This window comes from Ammospiza caudacuta, chromosome 1 (assembly GCF_027887145.1).
Source record: "Ammospiza caudacuta isolate bAmmCau1 chromosome 1, bAmmCau1.pri, whole genome shotgun sequence".
NCBI lineage: Eukaryota > Metazoa > Chordata > Aves > Passeriformes > Passerellidae > Ammospiza > Ammospiza caudacuta.
Genome location: NC_080593.1, coordinates 94,133,098 through 94,155,814, shown reverse-complemented (window position 1 = coordinate 94,155,814; position 22,717 = coordinate 94,133,098). Strand labels below are relative to the sequence as shown.

At 38.9% G+C, this 22,717-nt stretch overlaps 1 protein-coding gene across 5 annotated transcripts in view; it reads left to right on the top strand.

Annotated features, from left to right (window-relative positions):
• NR4A3 (nuclear receptor subfamily 4 group A member 3) overlaps nt 1–20,209 on the top strand; it is a 29,018-nt gene extending 8,809 nt beyond the window's left edge. For all 5 annotated transcript variants that reach the window (XM_058811981.1, XM_058811972.1, XM_058811964.1 and 2 more), the window contains 4 exons: nt 943–1,115; nt 6,387–6,586; nt 7,757–7,935; nt 17,313–20,209. In XM_058811981.1, coding sequence (XP_058667964.1) covers nt 943–1,115; nt 6,387–6,586; nt 7,757–7,935; nt 17,313–17,575 — 815 coding nt within the window. In that variant the 3' untranslated portion in view covers nt 17,576–20,209. The remainder of the gene's footprint in view (nt 1–942; nt 1,116–6,386; nt 6,587–7,756; nt 7,936–17,312) is intronic.
• The last annotated feature ends 2,508 nt before the right edge of the window (nt 20,210–22,717 follow it).

The window sequence follows — 22,717 nt, the reverse complement described above, 5'->3', positions numbered from 1 at the left end:
ATCCCAGAAAACTAAAATATTATGTTTTATGAATCTGTGTCTTTGTGTATGTGTGTGTGTGTGTGTGAGAAAGCATGGATGTCTCTACAATAAATTTGACAGTGATGAGATTCATAAATTACCGAAAATATGTGCATTTATGTAATAATGTATTGATTTTATGCTTTTCACCCCTATTATCATATTTAGACCATAGACCCCAGAGTTAAGAACAGCAAGGTCACAAGAGGATAATTTGACAGTGGCCAAAATGTCTCCTTTATTAACTTTGAACATTGCTCGATAATGCTGTTGGCTTCCCCTTGTTCTCTCACTGGGGGCTGCACTGGATTGTGTGCATTTTGACATAGGATCTCATTTCATTCCCATAAGCTGATTGTAAATTTGCAATTAATTTAAATGGAAACAGGATCAACTCATTAGTCCCAATTCTGCAAATATTTAAGCATGTGAGTAATATTGTGTGAGCAGTCCCATTGCAAATACTGACATGGATAATATAACCTATATAGTGTGACCGTATTTTTTCAAATGCTTTAAGAAAGCTGAAATTACTTTGAATGAATGCCTCTGCCATTTAAAAGGCACACTGCTAGTAGAAACATTAAAATCTGTGTTTCACATTCAGCTTGTTTGCAGCAGTGGAGTGTCACAGGCACAAGTGCAGGGGCACACTGACATGCTGCAAACAAAGCATGGACACAAGGAACACAGCTGGGCTCTCACTAAGCAGCTACATTGCTGCTTACAATCGTAGGTCTGACACAGTTCTGGTGCCATTTGTGTTCCTTTGCAATCAAAGGCATCAAGAGCACATGCTGAAACTGGAGAACACTTATTTTTACTGGTCTGGCCACCGTAAGGAAAGCGGGCTGTTCATTCTGATCCATCATTTGCTGGTACCTTCACAACTGATTCCCTTGGGATTTTTTTTTCACCTAGTTGTCCGTACCGACAGCCTGAAAGGGAGAAGAGGTCGGCTGCCTTCCAAACCAAAGAGCCCCTTACAGCAAGAACCCTCTCAGCCCTCCCCGCCCTCTCCTCCCATCAGCATGATGAATGCCCTCGTTCGAGCTTTAACCGACTCCGCGCCCAGGGAGCTGGACTATTCAAGAGTATGTCTCACTTTCCTTTCCCCGTTTGCTTTCCGCACAGAAATGATTTGCACGCTGCATTTCTCCTTACCAGCTGCTTTGCCAAAATGAAATTAAGTGTGAAATTTGGATGAGGGTAGAAATCGGTCCAGCCAGCCGTTGTCTTTTCGTGATAGGTGGACAATGAGAGGAAAGGAAGTGCAGTAGATATTAGTGTTAGTAACTATTCATTGTGAGGATCTCAATCACAAAAAATGATCTAGTAATCTGCAGTATATTCAGTGGCTGAGTTAAAGCAAAAATGCATGGATAAATAGAGCATTCTTCTTGCAAAAAGGCTGTGCCAAAACACAATCAATTATGATGTCATTGATATGTCCAATATCTTTAATTCCATTTTCTGAAGGCTAAAATTTAATAGCATTTCCCTAATATTCAGATAGAAGGGTTGCAAAGTGTGACACTGGATGGATAAGACCATTCCTGTTGAAATCAACAGGAATTTTGCCATTATTTAAATGGGAATAGGGTATGCTTTGGATACCCCAGCCTAGATATTCCTTCAGTAAAACTCACATTTTTAAAACAAGCCTGTTAAAATTAAAATTCTGAAAAATCAGCAAAGCTTTACCAAAGATCATATATTTTTGTAACCTTGTTCTTTAATGTAGCATAGTCACAATTTAAATATTCATGGCATATTCTGAAAGCTGAAAAAAAAAGTTCTGTAGTTATTTAAATACAGCATTGAAATGACTTGTTAAATACAATTTTTAGGCATGTTGATATAGGATAAGAAAAAAAAACTACAGCTACAGAAAAACAAGATCAAATTCTTCCCCCTTAAAGAAATATGATTAAATTTGAGATTGTTTAAAAATAGCAGCTGTACTCAGACAATAACTCCACTGGCCATTTATCACTTGTTGCTAAGTAATATTTAATCCTAAAGTATATTTACTGCAATTATATAAAAATTACATTATGCTATTTTAGACTATACTTATATACATAATTTAGCAATTTAAAGCATGCTGTAACCTATTTTCTTCAAACTAATCTGGAAGTATTAAATCATATTATTTTTCAAGTTATTATCAAGAATTTAGCTGTTCAGTGTCTGACAACCTACTACAGGGAGAATGCATTAGCCATATCTACATGTACCTTAACTTACCCAGAATGTCTCAGGGATCGTTCTGCAAATACCAAGGTGTGTGACAAGCTGTGCTCTTTGATAGAAATCTGCTGGGTTTCACAGAATTGCAGGAGTCCAGGGGCCATAGTTTGTATTTATTTATTGATACAAAGTTCTTTTGCATTTACAGAAAACTGAACAAAAATTATGTACTTGTATGTGACTTTTTTCATTGTCCTGCAGTAATTATTTCTCTTCTAATGAAAACAGCCCACAGATTTAATTGTTGAACAATTCTGTTGGACTTTACACAGAGCATATGATTGACAGTAAATTAATTTAGTCTTGGTAGCTAAAAGATTAAGTATTATTATCTGTTAGGACATATTAATATCTAAGTTTTTCTTTACACTAAAATATATTATAGTCTGTTATGCCTGGCGGTGCTGAAATGACAAAAATATTCTGCAAGAAATAAGTAGATTCTTATTTTTTTCAAAGACCCTTATACTTTGAAAAGTTAGGGGAGGTCAAAAAACAAATGCTGTGTAAAGAGCAAGATAAACTGAATTTAATGAATTTAATGAAACATATAATAAACACACTGCAATGCTAAAATATTCCTATGAAGAATAATCCTGTACTTGTAAAGACTAATTTATGGCACATTCAGCTACGCTGTGACCCTGATGAGCACCACAAATGGGCAGATCTGGAGACCTGGCTTTGGAGTCAGCCCTGACACTTCTGCTGATACGACCTTAATGTTTAGCCTGGTCTTCGTGTTTACAAGCTGTAATACCTTGACCATCTTAAAACTGCTGATAAAAGTTTCAGAGAAAAGTGTGTATCCCCTCTCTCCAGAAAACCCTGTAGAAACACACACTCACAGAGCAACCCAGGAAAAAAACAAAACCAAAAATAAATTACATAAGCTACAAACTTTACACCAAAACATTGGAAACAGTTCTAGTTCAGAACATGGCTGCTTTTCATCTCAGCACTGGTTTTAACTTACCAGTCCACAGCCGTGGTATATTTAGGTACTTGGTTTCAAAAGGCAATTGCCAAGGGCTGTAGTCTGGTCTCACACCTGTTTACTGGTACAATTCCCTGAGTTTACGCTTTTAAGGAAGTGAGATGAGAAACAGACCCTTGCCATTCATATTCATGCAGAGTAGGCACCCATGTAAATAGAAATGTTGCCTTTTCAGAGGGGGAGTGCAGCATTTAGGCAATAATCCCCCCCTTCCTGGGCCACAAAATTAAGCACAAATCATGGCTTTTGGAAAAATGAGTGTAGGCTTTCTTCTGTGCAGAGAAATTATTGTTAGGCTTTTGCAGCTGTAGCCGTCGATGAAGGACTGATGAAAGCAGGCAAAGGGCAGAGCTAAGTTGTGCTGTCGGGCTTCCCAACCTCAGGCTTTCCAAATCTCTTCAGATACAACATACAAATTAATGTTGCTTGCTGCACATGCAACCCCCTCCTTAAGTAACAGTCATATTTCATTTCATTCCCAAAGGAGCTCCAAGGAAGGGAGGGGGGCAGAGCTTTGTCTTTTGTATTTCTCCCGGTTTGCCTCCAGTTTGCACAGGGCAGGTTTAGAAATGCAGATCGGAGGGAGCCCTTCCGTCCTGTGACGCCTCCTGACCAAGAGCAGGATTGCCAGCTGTCTTGGTCACAAGCTAGGTCAAATATCACTTCTTCTCCATGAAATAATCATGGAAAAAACCCACAACTGTGGTGCATGAAACAGAAACATAGATATTGTTTATGGTTACTTGTATGCTCCTAAGCCTGTTACAAGTAAATAATATTTTAACAACTCTTTGTAAGTGCTAATACTTTATAGTGAGCAGTGATGTATTGCAGCAGCTGAAAATTATACAGTTCCATCTAATCTTTTACCTTTCTTCTAAAATTGCTCTCATGGGATAGACTATGCAAAAAAAATACAGGTTATAATTTTTTAGATGCATTTAATTTGATTCAGTGCCCAGTGTGGGGTATACCACACTGTAGCAATCACAGTTACATGACATAATGCAGCATTCAGCTTCATTAGAAAATGTTAAAACTTTGCCTTACCTTTGCCAAAGGAATGTTTTATAAATATTGGGAACAAATTAACACCTGGCATAATTACTCTGAGTTGTGATGAGTTATATTTAGAATGAACCCCTTCAGAATGGGTAGTACCTTTTCTCTTTTCCTTTTGTTTTCCTTCTTCTTTACTGCTCAAAGGATCAAGGATGTATCTCAACTTAGCAATACCTGTTGTGAGGCAGGAGTTTCCTTCAGCCTGTTTCGTTTCCCTGTGTAGTAAGAGTCAGAGTCATGGTCAGCCCCTGTGTAGCAAAGCACATCTCCCAGTGCCAAAATGCACACTTGTTGTGGTTTGCTCTGCATGGTTGCTTCTAGAGGGTCCAGAATATGCGTGGTGTCTGAAAAAGCAAATTGTCTTTGCCTACCCATTAATTACCTGTGTGAATCTTGCTGCAGTCCAAGGTGATTCTTGCTGCTTGAGTGTCCTCAACTGCTCCATTCAAGTGGGGGTCTGAATACATAAATATTATGCAGCATACAGATTCTACTGTTGCTCCCCATCTTCTCTGTATTGTGGCCTCTACCTGCCTCAGTGTCACAGGATCCTTTGGAGCAGCTGAGGCAAAGTTTGTCTTTATATGAACTTCATAAGAAGGATTGCATGTGTTTCACCAGCTGATTAGGGATGTGAGCTGGAAGGCACCGTGAGAAACTCATGCAGTTAGGGTTTGCTAAGCAGAACAGAGTCACTAAGAGCTAGTACCAGGAACCAGATGCAGACAGAGGTCTCTAGGATTGCTGTGGTTCTCCCATCAGTCAGCAACTCTGACATTGTGTCCTTCATCCCTTAACTGCCAACAGCAATGAGCTCCAGCTAGGAGAGGCAGAGTACAGGACAGCTACCTGACAAGTTCTGCTTGCTGCCCCATCCCTCTGTCCTGCACAGAGGTGACTTTTGGGTGATACTTGCAGCCCATGGTTGTAATATGGTCCTCTCATGCTGCCAGACCACTGTTACTGAGGGGGAAGGAGTTTTTTCTGCTTCCACTCTGGCTTGGAGTGAAGTGCTGAAGTGGCCTTTAGGCTGATGGACTCAAGCCTAAGTGCGTGTGGGAAGTTGTTTCCAAGGAGTATGCAAGCTTCTTTTGGCTGTGCACACTACCTCAGCCTTTCTTTGGCTGAACCCATACGAGAGAGAGTGGATATGAAGTCTCTCCCAGAAATAACCCAGCAGGTGTCTGATGATGAGGATGTTACTACAGTAAATGCCACATTATTCAGTACCTGCTCAGAAAACCAGCAGCACTTTCCAAGCACAGAATTAGACTAAGCCACAAAAGCTCCTATTTTATTTTCTGCCAAGAAAGAGAGAGCAGTGTCAAAGGAGTGACAGGGATCCACTGGTGATGAAGTAGGAGATAGTGGGGAGGGAGCTGTCAGAGGGTCACAGGGAAGCTGAGCAAGCTGAGACTGTCAAATGGTTGCCTGGAAGAGTTATGGCCACATAAGCAGGATAATAGGTTCTGCTGAACCTCAAATGCTTCAATTTGAAGGATAAGAGGAGATATGGGGCAGCTGGTTTACTTTGAACCAATTCTGTATTCAAATGAAGCAATGCTGCATGTGTCAGATAAAATGTGATTTATCTTATGTGTCTCTATCACTGTCAGATAAAATGCACTTTTGTGAGGTTTTGGAAGAAATCTGCATTTCTGACATACAGAGACAAATTCATCAATGGGAAAAGTGTTTCATTGTAGTAAGCCAAATAATGTTCCTCTTCTAGTGTGGTGCAAATTATCCTACCCACCAGCTTTCTATTTCTGTTTACTAATAGCATATAGGTACTTGTAAAATGTGATATTATATTTTAGTTATAAATTTGAAATTACTTCTATACATATGGAAATATTTTTGTAATATCTGTCTGAATAGCAAAATGCCTGTAGGTAACCAAATAAGTAGGTAGATGTAGACCTATTTTTATGTCTTTATAAGTAATACCAGCTTTGCCACAGAAGGAAATGTTGTCGGGCAAATAATGCTGTATGTTTCACAGAATGCCCTTAAATGCATATAACCTTGCTTTCTGTGGCTTTCATTTTAGTACTGTTCCACTGATCAGGCTGCTGCAGGCACAGATGCAGAACATGTACAACAGTTCTATAATCTTCTGACTGCCTCCATTGACATAACTAGAGGCTGGGCAGAAAAAATCCCAGGATTTACTGACCTCCCAAAAGAAGATCAGACATTACTCATAGAATCAGCTTTTTTGGAGCTGTTTGTACTAAGACTCTCCATCAGGTAACTATTTGTTTAATTTCCTCTTAAGATGAAAAATCATCCATCTGAATGTTTTTAAGGAATAAATATGGCACTATCTTTGAACATTGTCATTTGTACCAAGAAAAAAGCACAAAATATTGGCAATGTCTGCATACAAAGGATATGGTGTTTAATTTGTTTTACACTGCAGGAAAAATCAAGAAGGTGATTTAAAAAGAGATCATAGGTGTCACTAATGTGCTTCTTTTATTTGATCTGTCCCATCTTCCTCCTACATAGTAATCAAAATTGATCCTCAGGTACTATTTGAGCAAGTCTGCTTTGTACTCATGAGTATGAAATATAGAAACACACTTCAAGTATGATTTTTTTTTCTTTTCCCTTTTTCTTCTGTTTTTGAAAGGGATGAAGAAGATTTAAAATCTTATTCAGATTGGTTTTCTTTTTAATACCAAGTTATTTAATAGAGTGAGATGCTGTTTGTCACTCTAGCACTAGTTAAGACACTTTACTGATTTCACTTTCAGGAACTGGCAAAATTGCAGACTGGTGATTTCAGTTATGCCCATGTTTATTTAAGTTGAAAATGACCTTTTCATGTGTTTTTTCAACAAAAATATTGGTAATGGAGAGGGAATAAGAGGAGAGCTTGGCTGTAATTTCTCTCTTGCACACAGGTTTTCATATAAAAGTGTTTATGCAGTTATGTGTGTTGTCCTGCATTACTGCATGTGTTCTCCATTGTTTTTTCCTTGCCAATTTTTACAATCTGAAAAAAGCAGATGATACTAAGTAAATGCTGAGGGTTGCAGAACCTATCTTTTTATTAGTTTTGTATATCAAAATGCACTCACTTAGTATTCCTTTGGTTCAAACATACAGTATTTAATGCAAAATGTCTTCTCTGTTTATGCCTTTGGGCAGGACCAAAATCTTAACTAATTAGACAGTCTACACCACATGCTGCAGCTAACCTCAGGCTTATAACTCTACCAAGTAAGCAATCACAGAAGCTTGTTTGTTGTACTTTGGCCCCGAGGGAGAAACATATTGTCAAACGTGAATGCCCACATATGTCTCAGGATAATATGCCTTGGATTTTAAATGACAGACGCTTCAATACTGGTTATGCATTTTTCTGTAAAGTAGAAGATGTATTTATAATTTTTTCAATTGTTTTTATTTGAGGTCTGATACTGCTGAAGATAAGTTTGTATTCTGCAATGGACTCGTGCTTCATAGACTTCAGTGCCTTCGAGGATTTGGGGAGTGGCTCGACTCTATTAAAGACTTTTCCTTAAACTTAAAGAGCCTTAACCTTGATATCCCAGCCTTAGCAAGTCTATCAGCTCTAACTATGATTACAGGTAAGTGCTCCTTTGTTAACAGAAAGCTTCGACTCTAGTGCTTTGCTTTATAATAGATTCAAGCAATTTCAGTTAATTTAGCTGTATTCAGGGTGGAGTGATTATGATTTTTAAGCATTAACATGACCAAATTGAAATTGTGGATTAACATTAGGCTATCAGACACCCTTCTTAAATATAGTCTAACTATTTCTTTGCACCTTCATTGTTTTCTCAGAGTAGTCTCCAAAAAGCAAACTGCTTCCAAGCAAATTGTGTGGCTCCTGCAAAAATATTCAAGATACTTTCTGAAGTCCCAGAAAATTTCATTGAAATTACCAGAGCTAAGTCTTCTGTGTATGAATGGTAATATCAAGGCAGCTTGAGACCTAGAAGCCATACAGCTAGCATAGCTCATCTCTCAGCAAGATAGCTAGACCAGAAAAAGTGCTCCATGAGGGCAGGCAGGCTGCATTTGGTAACCAGGCTAGCCTAGGTATTCCATGTACTGCTTTTCTGAGAGACAAAAATCAGAGAATAATGAGAAAAAAAATCACATTTCACAGTTGTACAAAAGCTTTTGGGTGTGCATGTGACTGTATGACCCTTTCTGCCTGCTGGGGTGAACAGCAGGAAACTAATGTCAGAATCTGCCAAATTTGTCCAATAAGTACAAAACAGGGGAACATAACCTTTTAAAGTGTAATTTTTGCATTCCTGAAACAATAAAGCCCAGCATACCTTGGGCATCTTGCAATAGAAGAGTCATGGCTGATGGCAGCATAAGGAGTTGGGAGAAAGGGTGTCTGAGACCCACACAGCAGAATTTGGAGCAGAAGTCATCTCCACAAAGAGCCTCACACTCATATCAGAAAAACTGATAATTTAACAGTGCAACTGTGTCATCAGTGTGAGACAGGGCTTCAGTGTGCCCTGAGCTGGATCTTCCTAGGGATGCTTATAAGCTCCACTTGGATAGATACTGATTTCCTTCTGCGTTTCAGGCATCTACTGCTTTGCAGGCAGTGGCCTCAACAACACCAGCTGTAGTCTTTATTTCACCTGGGATGAGAATGATGTCAGGGCAACCCTGAGATAAAACACTCAATGACAGATATAAAAAAATAGAATTGGCCAATTCCTGCTGACGTTTGCGGGGCCAAGATTTTGGGTTCAGAGTTTGCACAGTGTGCTGTCTTCCTGCATTTTGGTGAAGGGTTAGTGTATGTATATATCTCTTTGTCTCTTAAGCATTTTCAGATTTTTTAATTTTTGTTAATTTCTTCTGCAGTTGGAAAGGGTACTTTAAGATCTAGATTCCAATTTCTTTGATAAAACATTTAAGACCAGAATAACTCATTGGAGCTGCTTTACTCTGTATAAAAAAATTCCCAAAATGAGTGGTATGTGTAAGTCAGAAAGAACATTCCCAACTTTTTTTTTTTCTTCTGTGTATATACATCCACTGGCATATGTTCACACCTACTTACATATATGTACTATAAACACCTACATGTATGTGTATGTGTGTGCATATTTATATACATGCATAATGTATTTATGTATGTATATGCATTTAGATAACTAAATCAAGGACAGGTGCTGTCCCTCTATATATTTACATGCAGGCATATATGCTCATATATATAGCACACATGAGTGATTTAGATTATTAACTATATATGAGATATGTCTTTTTCAGGTAGCCATAGGTAGTGTGTTGTTGATTATCCTCCTGGACACCAAGAGTATGCAGGCTGATGAACAGGATTCCCAGCAAGCTACGTGAATGTAGCAAAAGCAAATGTATAGGAGGAAAACTCACTGCCCTTACAAAGCCACGTTCTGTTTTAACATGGTAATTTGTTCAGTTAAGCACTGCTTGCTTGGCCTTACATAAGGAGTCAGAGTTGTCCAGTGGCTGGCTCAGTTCACCCTAGGATAATTAGAAACAGGTTTTAATTGGATACGTCCTACATTTCTTTCTTTCCTTGATCACAACACTTCCAGGAGTTTGCTATATTGTGGTGGTCTTCCCAAAGTTTCCAAACAAATGGAAGCCATTGTTGCCTTTAAAAGGAGACAATTTCTGTATATAGAAGCTTTAAGATTTTCTCTGTGAAGTTTCTCTTGATTTTCTCTTCTGTGTGAGATGGTGTTTAAAATTAATGTTGTTTTCTGCTTATTCTTGTATTTAGTGAGGCTGGTATATCTCTGCTGATTTATTCTAAGGACAGCATGTATTTTCATGTGATCTAAATTAGACCAAAGCTCTAGTGACTTATATTCACAGGTTTCAGATATCCAAGGGCAGTTAGCTAACTCAGGGACTCAGCCAGAAATTTGGTCACCTGAAAACAGATAGCATTGTATAATGATGAACAATGTTAAAAATAAAACATGCAAGAGGAAATCAGGTGATTCTAGCTAGTGTATTGAAATTTTTTATTCAGGAAAACCTTGAGATTTGGCTCTGATGTGGCATCCCACAAGAAATGGCTTCTTGTCTCCTCCCTGCAGTTTGAGTATGATAAACCATGTGATGGTTTTCAGCTAGTCACACCAAAAGAGAAAAAATAACAAAGAGAAAATTTGCAAAGATGAAACCTGAAGAAGTCTGAACTGTTGAACATTTTTAAGCATTGTTTTGAAGCTTGGCTTAGATTTGGATGGGTGGTTTAGGTGCCATTCTTTATCTCCAGGGAAGGCACCTTTTCTCCTGTAATGGACTGTTGGAAGCAATGGATAGTTGGCAAACTCTGTGTCAAGCCTTTTCTGTCAGTCAGATCAAGGAAGAACAACCTTTCCCAGGAACACCGGATATCCAAGTATTGAGCACCACTGTCTTTTGTCTTAAGAGAACTTCATACATTTCATGGGGCCACAGCAGGGGTTTTGTGTCGGATGATTTTTGGACAAGCTGGTGGTCAGAGGGACACCCAAGGCCCTATCTGGTCTGATTCCAGGAGGAAGGGAATCTGACTATGGTTCTCCCATGTCCCAGGTAGATAGCCGTGTCACTAGGCTTCAAAATAAGAAGTGAGAAAGCTTTCTTTTGTGAATCTAATTGTTTGCCTTTAGTAACAACACTGTAAAACCAGAATGCTGCCTTGAGCAAAATTTTCTTGATTATCACACAAATTGCTTATGACTTGATAGCTTAACCAAAAAAAAAAAAAAAAAAAAAGACAAGACAACAGCCCTGTGATCTGTAGTAGTCATGGCCTGTTTTAATATTGTACAGCATCTTAGGTAGCATTAAATTCAAGAATTGTCTTTCCAGATAAAGAAAAATTTCTTCTGAAGATAATGAGCAGGTAATCCTACTTGATTTCACGAATGCTGTCCTTAGCCCAAACAAATATGTGCTCTTAGAAACCAAACCTTCTTATATACTACCAATCTTTGGCAGTTTTGAGGGAGAAGAGTAAGAGGAGTCACATATTCTTTCACATATTCTGTCTGTGTTCTTCAAGAGTGACAGGGAGAACTATTGTCTGTCTCCCAGTGAAGGAAGAGGGAATAAATGTAAAATTCAGTGTTGGAGACTAAAAGACATTCCACTGGTCCCAGTGTCCTAAGATATATGAAGGCTGTTCCTTCATTTTGGGATGTCAAATTGTGTGCCCAGTAACAGCTCCAGTAGTTCCAGCAACCTTCAGTTAACCCTGCTGACTTGTTTGGAGTTGCAAAGCTCCATGTCCTATCCCAACCACAGCTGCAGATGACAGCATAGGATGCAGGGTTAAGAGCACGTAGGGTCATTTGTTCTTTTCAGTGTAGTTCCATACATTGTTTGCTTTGGGTAAAACTAAAGGTATGTATAATATTTTGCATTATAGATTCCATTAGAAAGTCCATATATTTTTGCTTTTTCTATCTCTTTTATGTGTCCTGGAAATCTGTGGTATGTTGCCTAGAAGGAAAAGCATTATGTCAGATTGCTGATGAGTTTTCAAGTCCTCACAGATAAGACATCAGCTTAAAAGAGCATCCAGAATGAAAGAAGTTGTACTGTGGAGGCTTGCAAACAGTTAACTTAGAACTCTGTCATGTCAAAACACATCTTTTTACTGTAAGGTGCTCCTTTAGGATCTTCCTCTCTCTGTCTCTCTTCTCTTTTTTTACTTCCTGTAGTTGGTTTAGAAAAGCTGGACACAACTTCCTCCACAGCATATAAGTGTTGCTCTAAGCATAACCCAGAAGAAAGTAGATGGGAAACAACACATGACACTCACCTCACACGCCTATGAAAGTAAAAAAAATTAGGTCTGTTATCTTCTTCTTTGGATCATTTATTCTGTTGGTATGTAGCATCTAATGAGCTAAAGAAGAGCACCAACATGGAAAGGAAATGCTGGTCTTGGGTCAGGTTCTGTTAATTCCATACAGATGATTCTAAGAGTTTAGTGTGTTCGTGGATCACAAGTGTTCCTGCACAGCCACTCCATGATGGACTGGGCAGTGTTGAAGACAAAGCTTTGCAGAGTAGACTAGATACTAACTCAGCCTATGCTGGGAAATGCTTCTTAAACTTCCCAAATGACTTTTTGTTAGTTTTTTTCAGTCAGTGTGAAAATAGAAAGATTGAGAGTCCAGTACAGATCATCTGAAGGGCACATTCTAATTCAGCCTCAAATCTTTGCCTGCTCTAGAACTGCTAGTGTTTTCTCTCTCTCATTCTCTTAGTTGATTATGTTTTCCTCTCTGGCCTTTCCTTTCTCTATCCACATCAAACCATCATTATTTTGCCCACTTGACACTCTCAGTGGGATGCTGCTGAGTACAGAGCATGCTAGCCCTCATTCAGCCAAGCTCTTTCAGCATATGTTTTATTTTAAGTGTGTTACAGACCAGCCCAGAACCACTGTATATATTTGGCTTATTCACACTCCTAATGCTTTGCTAGACTGGCACCAGACCACTGAAGAATATTGTGAGGTTTCAATTAATGAGGAGTTTGTGTTTGTCTTCCTGCTGTTGGGCTTTCTGTTCCAGTTTACAAACACAATTTTTAGCACCATCAGTCATACCAAGAAACAGTGATGAGACCACTGTGGCTAAAAAGGGTACGACTGCTGCAGTTCCTTCTGAACATGACTTTGTCCAACCTCCCAATGGAATCGAGACTTACCTACTCTTCAGCAGCAGATATCCTTCAGTCCTCTTGCCAGGATATCCTCTGGAGTGGGTGCTTCATGTGCTGGGTCTACATACAAGCAGGTGGCAGACTGGAGGAGTGTAGGAGAGCTAGTTATAAAAAAAAAAACCCTCCAGATTGCATTGTCTGCCTTCCCCCTGCCACTTAGCTGAGGGAAATACTGTCAGCGTCAAAGTAAAGTACTCACTCCTCCTTTTTCACTCCCACCTCTTTATTGAGGCAAGAACTCTTTACTTCCACAGCAACCAGCAGTCTCTGTATCATATTGTGGTTTTCTTAAGAGAGGGAGCAAACTGTGGTGTTCTGTGTGGCCACTCATCTCACCTGACTTCAGGTACCTTGCACAGCTGATGGAGAATACAGGGCACCTCCAGAAGATGATTCATGCACCTAAAATTGTAATAGTCTTCTAAAAATGCCCATCCTTACACTGATGTGAGGAGGAGTTTGAGAGGTCAGTGCACCAAGGTTGGGGACCCTTGTGGAGTGTCTGAGAGTTAGGCAGGATAAATATGGGCCAGACTGCAACAGTAAAGGAGACTCTTGGATCTGCCAAGTTGCAATGTTCCTGTGTAACAGCGTGTGCATGAGAAAGCTGTAGGCAATTGAGCCTTGTGCTTATTTGAGTTATAGAAGGGGAAGAGAAATGTGAAGGGGGAAGAGAAAATCACATAACTACACTGAAACCAAGAAAATCAAGAGGCTATTTTAAGTCTGCAGTGTTCATTCGTTGCATTTCTGGACACCTCAGAATTAATTGAATCTAAAAGTGATGCCCCATGACACAGAGTGCAGAGCCCAGGGTCTTTGAGGTACTCACACTCTTTGAGAGGCATTTGCTCAGATAGTGTAAAGTGAGGAATTTGTAAAAATAGTGCTCAGTCTGCCTGACCCTGGCATGATCTACCTCAGGAGAAAGGTTAGGGTCTTTGCTTTCTTCCTGTTGAGCTTTTGCTGATCAGTGTAATGATAGCACAAAACCACATTCAGCTTCCCGGGAAAAGAAAAAGGTGTAAAAAACTTGCTGTGTTCAGTTTACCAGGATAAGCTAAGTTTTCAGAGCTTTAGAGGTAAGACTTTTGATGAGTCATTTTGACAGCATCTTTGCCATAAATCACCATTTTTCTCGCAAAAATCAATGATATCCTAAAACACATTCTTGGTTTTTTACAGGCTGAGAAATCCTGTATTCACTTAACACGTGCCTTTGTCATTATAAGAAAGTCTGACTACGATAATATTTACACATCTCCTCAATCAGTTAAAGAGAACCTATCTATTTTCACCAGCCTTTCTTCTTGGGATAAATCTTGGCCTTATCATTCCCATGTGGATAAGAACATCCTATGGAAGACAGTGAATGATTAGAGGCCCTTGGTGTCAGAGCCACTGCACACCCTTGCCACAGGGGCCTGGTGCTGCTCCCTCTAGGTTGTATAAGAAAGACTGTGGGTCTTTCTTTGTACACACAGAACTGGGCGTTTGAAAAAGGCAAGGAAATGTGTTTCCTGTTATTTGAGCCCTGTTCAATCTAAATCTTTGAGCAAATTAGGCCCTAGATGGCTCAAGTCTACCAAGGAGAGGGGCCTATTCTTAGATAAGCGTGCTCTTCAGAAAGTAGTTATGTTCTACCACCGGAGACTGCAGTGGCAGGGCATGCAGTGTCCTTCCCTAGCACAAGGGCTTCCACACAGATGGCTTTGCCTTTCTGTGAATGCCTTAGGAGTTTAAGACTGAAACCCCTAGAGGCAGCTCCAGGCGTGAGGGATTAACCCTTATGGAGATGTGCAAGTAGTGAAGGCCATTGTGTGGCAATTCACTCAGGGGAGGATGATTCGGTTTATCAGGGACTGCTTCGATATTGTAGCACCAGACTTTAAGGAGAGAGTATCTCTTAATTCTGAATTTCCACGATTTTGTTATGTAAAGTAAGGCTACTAATATGATAATCTTTGCACACATAGTGTTTTGCCTCCTACATTTCATGGCTATTCACGAAAGACATGATTTTTTCATGAAACCTTCTGAACTTGTCAGTGGGAGACAAGCTGTTTAGTTCTGGCTGGAAATGCTAACAAAGTTGCTGCATGCTCCAGAGCCAGAGATAATTTTTCATACTGTGCAGCAAGGTACCCACCTACTGAGGCAGTGGTTTGAAAATGTGCTCTGGTAATTTGTAGTGAGGTTTTGGTTCCATTCTAGTATTGCAGCTCCCTACATCTATAAAAATATCTTCACTTACACAGCTAGGAAACAAAACAGATTAAAAGATGGGAACTCTTCAAATATTGCAAGATTAATTTAATGTCCTGCAGATTCTCTCAGTAGGCTAGTGGTAAAAAAAAAAAAAAGCCCTACAGCTCTTCCAAACTGTATAAAATATTTATCTGCCAAGATTTTTAATGGCAGAATCTGCCTAAGTATTTACTCTCAGTGACCTGTATAGTTAAGGCTTACATAGTTACTCTATACACCATTTACTGGAAAGGCTTTAAATATTCATTGACTTCTCATGTTTTAATGTAAACAAGGCACTTAGAATACCTAGAGTTTTTAATTCCTGCAAGGTGAAAACGATGTCTGAAGCAGATGTCACTGGTTGGATAAGTGTTGCTTTGAAACAACAGGGCAGATTGGCAGTACTTAAATGATAGAGCACAGTGAATTCTGGACAGAGATGTCCATGTCTGCACATCTCTGATTCTGATCCCAAACCAGAATTATTCAGGAGCTAACTCTGCCTAAGTAAATACAGTTGGAAAAAAATGTGTAAAATGGGTGAATATCAGTGGAAAACCAGACCTTTGCATTTCTGACTGCCCTCATTGAATCCTGTCTGTTTTATTGGTTTGTACAGAGTATCTAAGCCAAAACAGGTGGTGAGCAAGGAGTTTATATACACAGGCCTGGGCAAGGCACCACTGTGCCTGGTGCAGGCAATACTTCTGCTTTATACTCTCTCAGTAGAGAGAACTGTACTCATTTCACTGTTCATTAGGGGACAGACAGAGGACATGTCTAGTGCTTGCTCCTCCTGGCATGGAGGAACAAGACTTGGGGACAGTGGGCACAATGTGGCTGCTGGCTGCCAGGGATGGGAGAGAGGTCCAGGGAAGGAGATGACTTCAAAACCATCAAACACAAGAACTGCCACAATATCTTCTTATCCACTGCTGTCATTGTTTTATATATCTAATTGACTTAATATAACCTGCATTTTCTTTGATTACCGTATCTAGCACCATTCTATTTCACATGTAAATTATTATGACTTTACTGTGAAGCCATTTCTTACTTACCTGTGTGTTTCAAAGTAAGAGACAAATGAATACACCACAAATTTGAGATTTTTTTCTGAATTTTTTTGTTCTGTTACTTTAGTTCATCCACTGAGCCTTGATAGCAAACAACATAGAATTCTTTCCCCAGTAAAAAGTCTGCTTTTAATGAATCACAAATCTGATTAATTCTACTTATGCTTAAAGAACTGTGACTGCATTTAACATCACTGTTGTATTTTAAAAAGATATTTGAAGGGGAACAAACCCCAGCTCTCCTTCCTTTTAGGAGTGCTGAGGTTTTTGTGATGGATAACATAGCTGTTCAGGCATTGCTCACTCAAAGCAAAATAGTTAACTTCCAGGCTTCTTTCATCTTAGAGCTTTTAAAGATGAATAAACTAAAAAGCAGCAGCTGATCAAAATAACAAAGGGTAGTAAGGTGCCTTTAGTTTCTTATAAGAGTGTCTGCAAATTCCTGGTGGAATTCTAGGCTGGGCGCTGATGGAGCTAGCTAAGGATATTGATCGCCACTTGAATTCACTGAATAAATAATGGTTGCCATAGTTATTGAGCATTCACTACTGGTGGGGAAGCACGGAAATCTCCAAAACACCTCCTGTGATGGTTTTGCTGCAAAATCACCCAATTAATTCTGCCTCATATCATGAAAATTATGTGAGATACGCAGGATGCTTGGATTCCTTGTACGAGAATTTCAATCATAACTGAGCATCTCTGTCACCTGTTTTAGTAGATAAAGAGAAAAGGGCACTTGCCCTCTCTTATTTTGTGTGGCAGAAAGGTTAACTGGCTCCATGTAACCCCAGCTGTTCTGAGAAATCTACACTCTCAGAGCACTTTTTGCTCTGAGTTCCAGAGTATGCACCTGGGTTACACCTAAGAAAATGTATTTGTGATAGGGATGCTGACGTGGTTTCTTTCCTCTGGCTTTGCAGAACGACATGGATTAAAAGAACCAAAGAAAGTGGAAGAGCTATGCAACAAGATCACAAGCAGTTTGAAAGATCACTTAACTTTCAGTTGCCAAAACAAAGGACAACCGCTCGAGTCTGCAGAGCCGAAGGTACTGGGTGTTCTGGCTGACTTGCGTTCTCTCTGCACACTGGGACTGCAGCGCATCTTTTACCTGAAACTGGAAGATTTGGTGCCAGCCCCTTCTATTGTTGACAGGCTGTTTCTGGACACCTTACCCTTCTGAGTCAAACCACCCTCCCGAGAGGCAAACGCCCGCCAGAGCAGGCAAATGGATCGTGACTTACAGCTAACATTTCTGCCCTCACCTAACAGAAAAGCCGCTCCGAGTCTAACATGAGGTCTTTTCTGGCGCTTTGTCCTTACAACCTGAGGCCTGAAACTTACTGGCTTACTGGTTTGGGGTTGTGTTCTTTGTTTTCCTTCGTGTGATTTGGGTTTTTTAAATGGCTAATATGGCACTTTTGGACAATGCTATCCCAGCAGCAGTAAAAGGTTAACATGACTGTTTTAAATCTGTTGTTTAACACCTCATGGTCTATGAGGAGTAAAATTGTAGAAGCTGTGTTTGAAAGAACAGCAAATTGTTGTTTGCCAGGGTAGTATGTGTTTTGTGAGGATACCTTCAGCATACTTCCTGCATCAAGGGCACATACATCAGCACAATCTAATCAAAATTTCACTTTTTTAGCAAAGTACATTCAATTAAACATTTCATACAAATCAAATATAGCAAAATGACAATGGCTGTTAGCTCCCATGTTCAAGTGCAATTTTTTAAAGTGCTGTCTTACTAAGTCTCGTTTATTAACTAATTTATTTTATTAGGAAAACAAACAGAAGAAATCAAGGGAGAAAATTACATGCACTAACTTACCTGACAGAGTTTTCCAAACTTGATTCCATGTAGCGTGACTTATTGACAAATGTATGTGGAAGACACGGGAGCAATTGTGGCTCAGTTGTTCCTTAGCTAAGGAAACCCGAGTAAGTAGTGATTGGAGCATACAGGGTCAGTATCAGGGATAGTTCAGTTCTAGACTTCTAACACTTCTAAGCGACTCGTTAGTAAACAGACAGAAGATGGTTTTCAAGAACAAGCAAGTCTTGTAAAATAGTATGAATGTAAGTGCTAGGAAGGATATAGTGGGCTGCGTTTAAACATTCCGTGTTCGTACTCCTTTTTGTATGTTTATACTGTTGATGCCATATTAATTAATATGAGATAATTTGTTGCATAGTGTCTTTATTTGTATAAATGTTTGTATGCATGGTATATTGTAATGGCTTTGCCTGTATTTATTGCAATGACTGCCAGCTCATGGGAACCCTGTTACACATGATAACTAAATGGGGTGTTCACACTGACTCAGATACACCAGTTGGAAAACTATATACATATATATAATGTGTATGTATATATATGTATATACCTATATTTGTGTGCGTGTGTGTGTGCGCGTGTCTTTTTATTAACCATTTGTATATAAAATATCTGTCAAATCACAAGCAGAGTTATTTTACAGTTTATTTGCAGTGACTTCTAAGGCAGTACTGTTTAGCACTTTGATATTAAAATCTTGCTCATGTTTTGCTAAATTCAAATAATATTTAAAAAGTTCAGTTCTAAAAAACTTTATATGCACTGTATTAAGTCAAAATTTTGTTGGTCATTTTGCTAAAGAAATTTTTGAATGTCAACCTGATGTCACTGTATCTTTTGTTAGCTTTAAACATTCTAGCTTTTGTCTTTTTTTAAACTATGCTGTTTATATGGAAATTAAATTATACAATCAAACAGATGCCAAATGAATTGCCTAATTGCTGCAAAGGATAACCCAGATATCGAGTCACTGTATGGTTTTCAAAAAGTAATCTGGTATTTTATCACTTACTATGTTTGGATGTGCTTTTATGAAAAAATTATTCTTATATCAAGATTTATAGTAGTGTCAATAGGGAAACAGACTTCTAATCACTATAGTTAATATTTCTGGTTTACCTGCAGATAATATTTGGAGAAGTATTGCTTTTTGTATTGACTTTTAAGCTTATGTGCAAACATAATAGCATAATTAAATATCAGAGAAGCTAATGTTTCTTGTAGGTTGCTGTAACAAGCCTGACCAGCAAGACAAATATATTTTGACTGAATTTGCTTTTGTATATACTAAATATATATATATACATATATATATATATACACACACTCACACACATGTGCGCATACAAGAACATACAGACATAAAATCCAAAAAAAGAATGTTTGCTTTTGTCTCCTTGTGTAAGACACAAGGTCCCTTGAGAAATTACTTTTATCTAAGGACAAATCCTGCCAGGTGCTGAGCACCACCCAGACAAGGGCTTGCAGGAGCTTTTTGCGAGTGCGCCCTTATCAAGGATTTTGAAGCAAATCAGCATAGTACAGTAAAACTGCTTTTTTGTTGAGCAAGGTTTATTTATTAAGTGGAATGTGAGTGGGAGGAAGCAGGTTGAGAGCCCCGTGTGAGATTTCACGTAGTCTGTGTCCTCCAGTCTTCCATAGACAGTCTTAGCTGTGATACTCTCCCAAATCCCATCATCTGTGGAATTGTCCTTCATGTCAACTTCAATACACTGATTCATCCTAGAGTACAACCAGTGACCTGTCACAGTGGTAAAAGAAAGAGTTAATGCAGAATAAATCTACTACTATTCTTAGAGCTCTCTCAGTGTGAACATGCCTTTGTCTAGGCAGAATTCAGGAATATATCAGGTGTTAAGGGAGAGTGCCTTGCTTTTATTTCAGACAACAGTGTCTCAAGAGTTTCTTCACTCAGCTAACCACAGTACTTTCTTTCTTTTTTTTCTTTTTTTTTTTTTTTTTGTGGTGTTAACCTGTGGGTTGAAAGAAATGCTCATGTACATATACAATGTAAATTAAAATTATTAAACTGAATAACATTTTTTTTCAGAGGCCCCATGTGTGTTGAATAAGTATGCTTAATTCTGTTAAAATCTGATGTGAATTTTTTATCATTTATAAAACATTAAAAAATTGTCTACTTGAGTCTTAAAAGTGGAAAAATTGGTGAAGCATGCTTAAGAACACTGGCAATTTAATGGCTAGTCTTTTGATTAAAATAGCTTTTATATAAATACATGCCTGCAGTATCTGGTTATGCAATCTCAGTTAGATATTGAGAGCTGGATCATGGCTGTCCCAGAGGTTGAACCACATATAGACCAGAGCAGAGAGACTATTCACCCCTCGCTGTATTTCTCCTCTATGACAAAAAGGGATTGTAGTTGTTAATCCAGAGCTGATGAGGCTGCAGAGGAGGGAGTGGATGGCTACAGGGCTCATGGCACCAATGTCTGGCCAGGAAGAGGACAGACTCCCATCCTGTATTCAGCCCCTGTGCATCAGTAAATCCTGCTAAGGCATCGCTCCAGCAGGCACCTGCACCATTTTCTTCCAATGCCCATCCAGCTCCTTTCCTTACCGTGCCATTGCCTTGCAGGATGGATGGCTTATCCCCTGCCAGACAAAACTGTTTGGCTACAAATGCGTTTCCAGCAAACGCAGTTTGGAGAGGCATCTGCTGCTATTCCGGGCATTGCCGTGAGTACGGATGGCTCCGGCAAAGCTCCACGAGCGCTGTTCCGCAGGAGCTGCTCGGCTGGAGGCTACATCAAATGATGTGCTGTGCTGGCCTGCAGGATTGTTTTGTCACATTTCCTGCCCTGGAAATGTGACAAAACAAAACGTTGTGCTAACTCTTCCAAATTATTTTCGGGGTTTTTTGTTGTTTTTTTTTCCTAGGACATATTTTTAAAATTTCAACTATGAATCTTAGGATTGTTAATGATAATGACAATGAGTTTTGCATATTAGCTCCCTCTTGAGCAAAATACGCAGATCTTGAGATCAAGCCACACCAGGGTCTGAACTTTCACCCTACAAGATGAAGTTTATCCTCATTAAACTTACAAGTATTTCATTTTGTAACTATTTTAGGGTCTTGTGTCCTTAGACATGAGACCCGGCCTATATCCTGATCTAATCTGCACTTCTGTTTTTATGTGTGCCTTGTGTGCTTACACCTCTAAAACACATCAGCAGCAGAGGCCTTGCTAACAGATGTGATGCCCAAAAGTTGATTTTGGCAGTGAAAGGTTGGACTTAGTCAGGAATATAATAGCAGGTTCCTGTAGTAACAACCACCCTTGGACAAGAGACTATCACAAAGGCACCCAAAATTGAGGAACTTTAACTAGAGGTGAGTCAAATCCCTTTCTACAGCTTTCCTACTTTTACTTTTTACATTCAGGTTCATTTGCCCAATATACAAAGCTAAAATTTCAGTTATGTTGTAGAAAGGAGGGAGACAGAGTGGTTTAATTGTATAAAATTAAGTGTGGTTCTGGGAAAAATTGGCAACACCCTCTGAGGACACTGAAACATGTCTTTTGATTAATTATTTGTATTATAGCAACACCTAGAGGCCACAACAGAGATCAGGACCCTATTTTGCTACCTACTCTAATTAGCACCTCCAGTTCCCACCCACAAGAAGCTCCAGTCCAAACAGAAAAAATAAAATAGGAGAATGCCAACCCAAGGGCATACAGCATCTGGGTCATAGAGTTGGGATTACAACCTTCTTTTTGCTGAGCTAGTGTCCAGTGAATGCTCTTACTTCATTTTCCTTTTCTTTCCATTATACTGCCACTGTGTCAAATTATAAAAACATGATAAAAGCATTGACAAATTCAAAATAACCCAGGTATTCAAACTGACTTTTCTTACCTTGCCTATGAAGTCATCCATGAGACTATTCAAAATCATGGTGAATCACATGTTTTGTCAACCAAACTAGATAGTATTTAGAAAAGAAATACTTATCTGTCCTTTATTAAATTAATGAAGTCAAACATTAGGAATATTGCAAGATATGGATTAAACAATAATTGCTAATGGAGAAAAAGGATTAACTTTTAAAAATGCCAAACTATTGATGTAGTAATTGAATAAATGGGGTGCCAATGAATCAGATTCTTAGCAGCAGAGGACATATTTGAGAATTGTATTCCAGACCTGCATTTGTGAGCATTACCAATGCGGTGATTTGTCAAATAAAAGTAAAAGAAACTTGTTTACCAAATGGAAACACTTATAGCAAATTTTATTCTGTTTTCTTTTTTAGCTTTAGTCACCTTTATGCCTATATTCATAATATGGAATGTTGTGGCTGTGTTTGATCACAGAAGGAGTTTAAATACATGAAATTGTTATATGGCTGTGAAAGTCAAATGAGATCAAGATTCTGACCTTACCCCACAAAATCAAGGATTTTCTTTATAAAGAAGCATGGCATTCCACCTT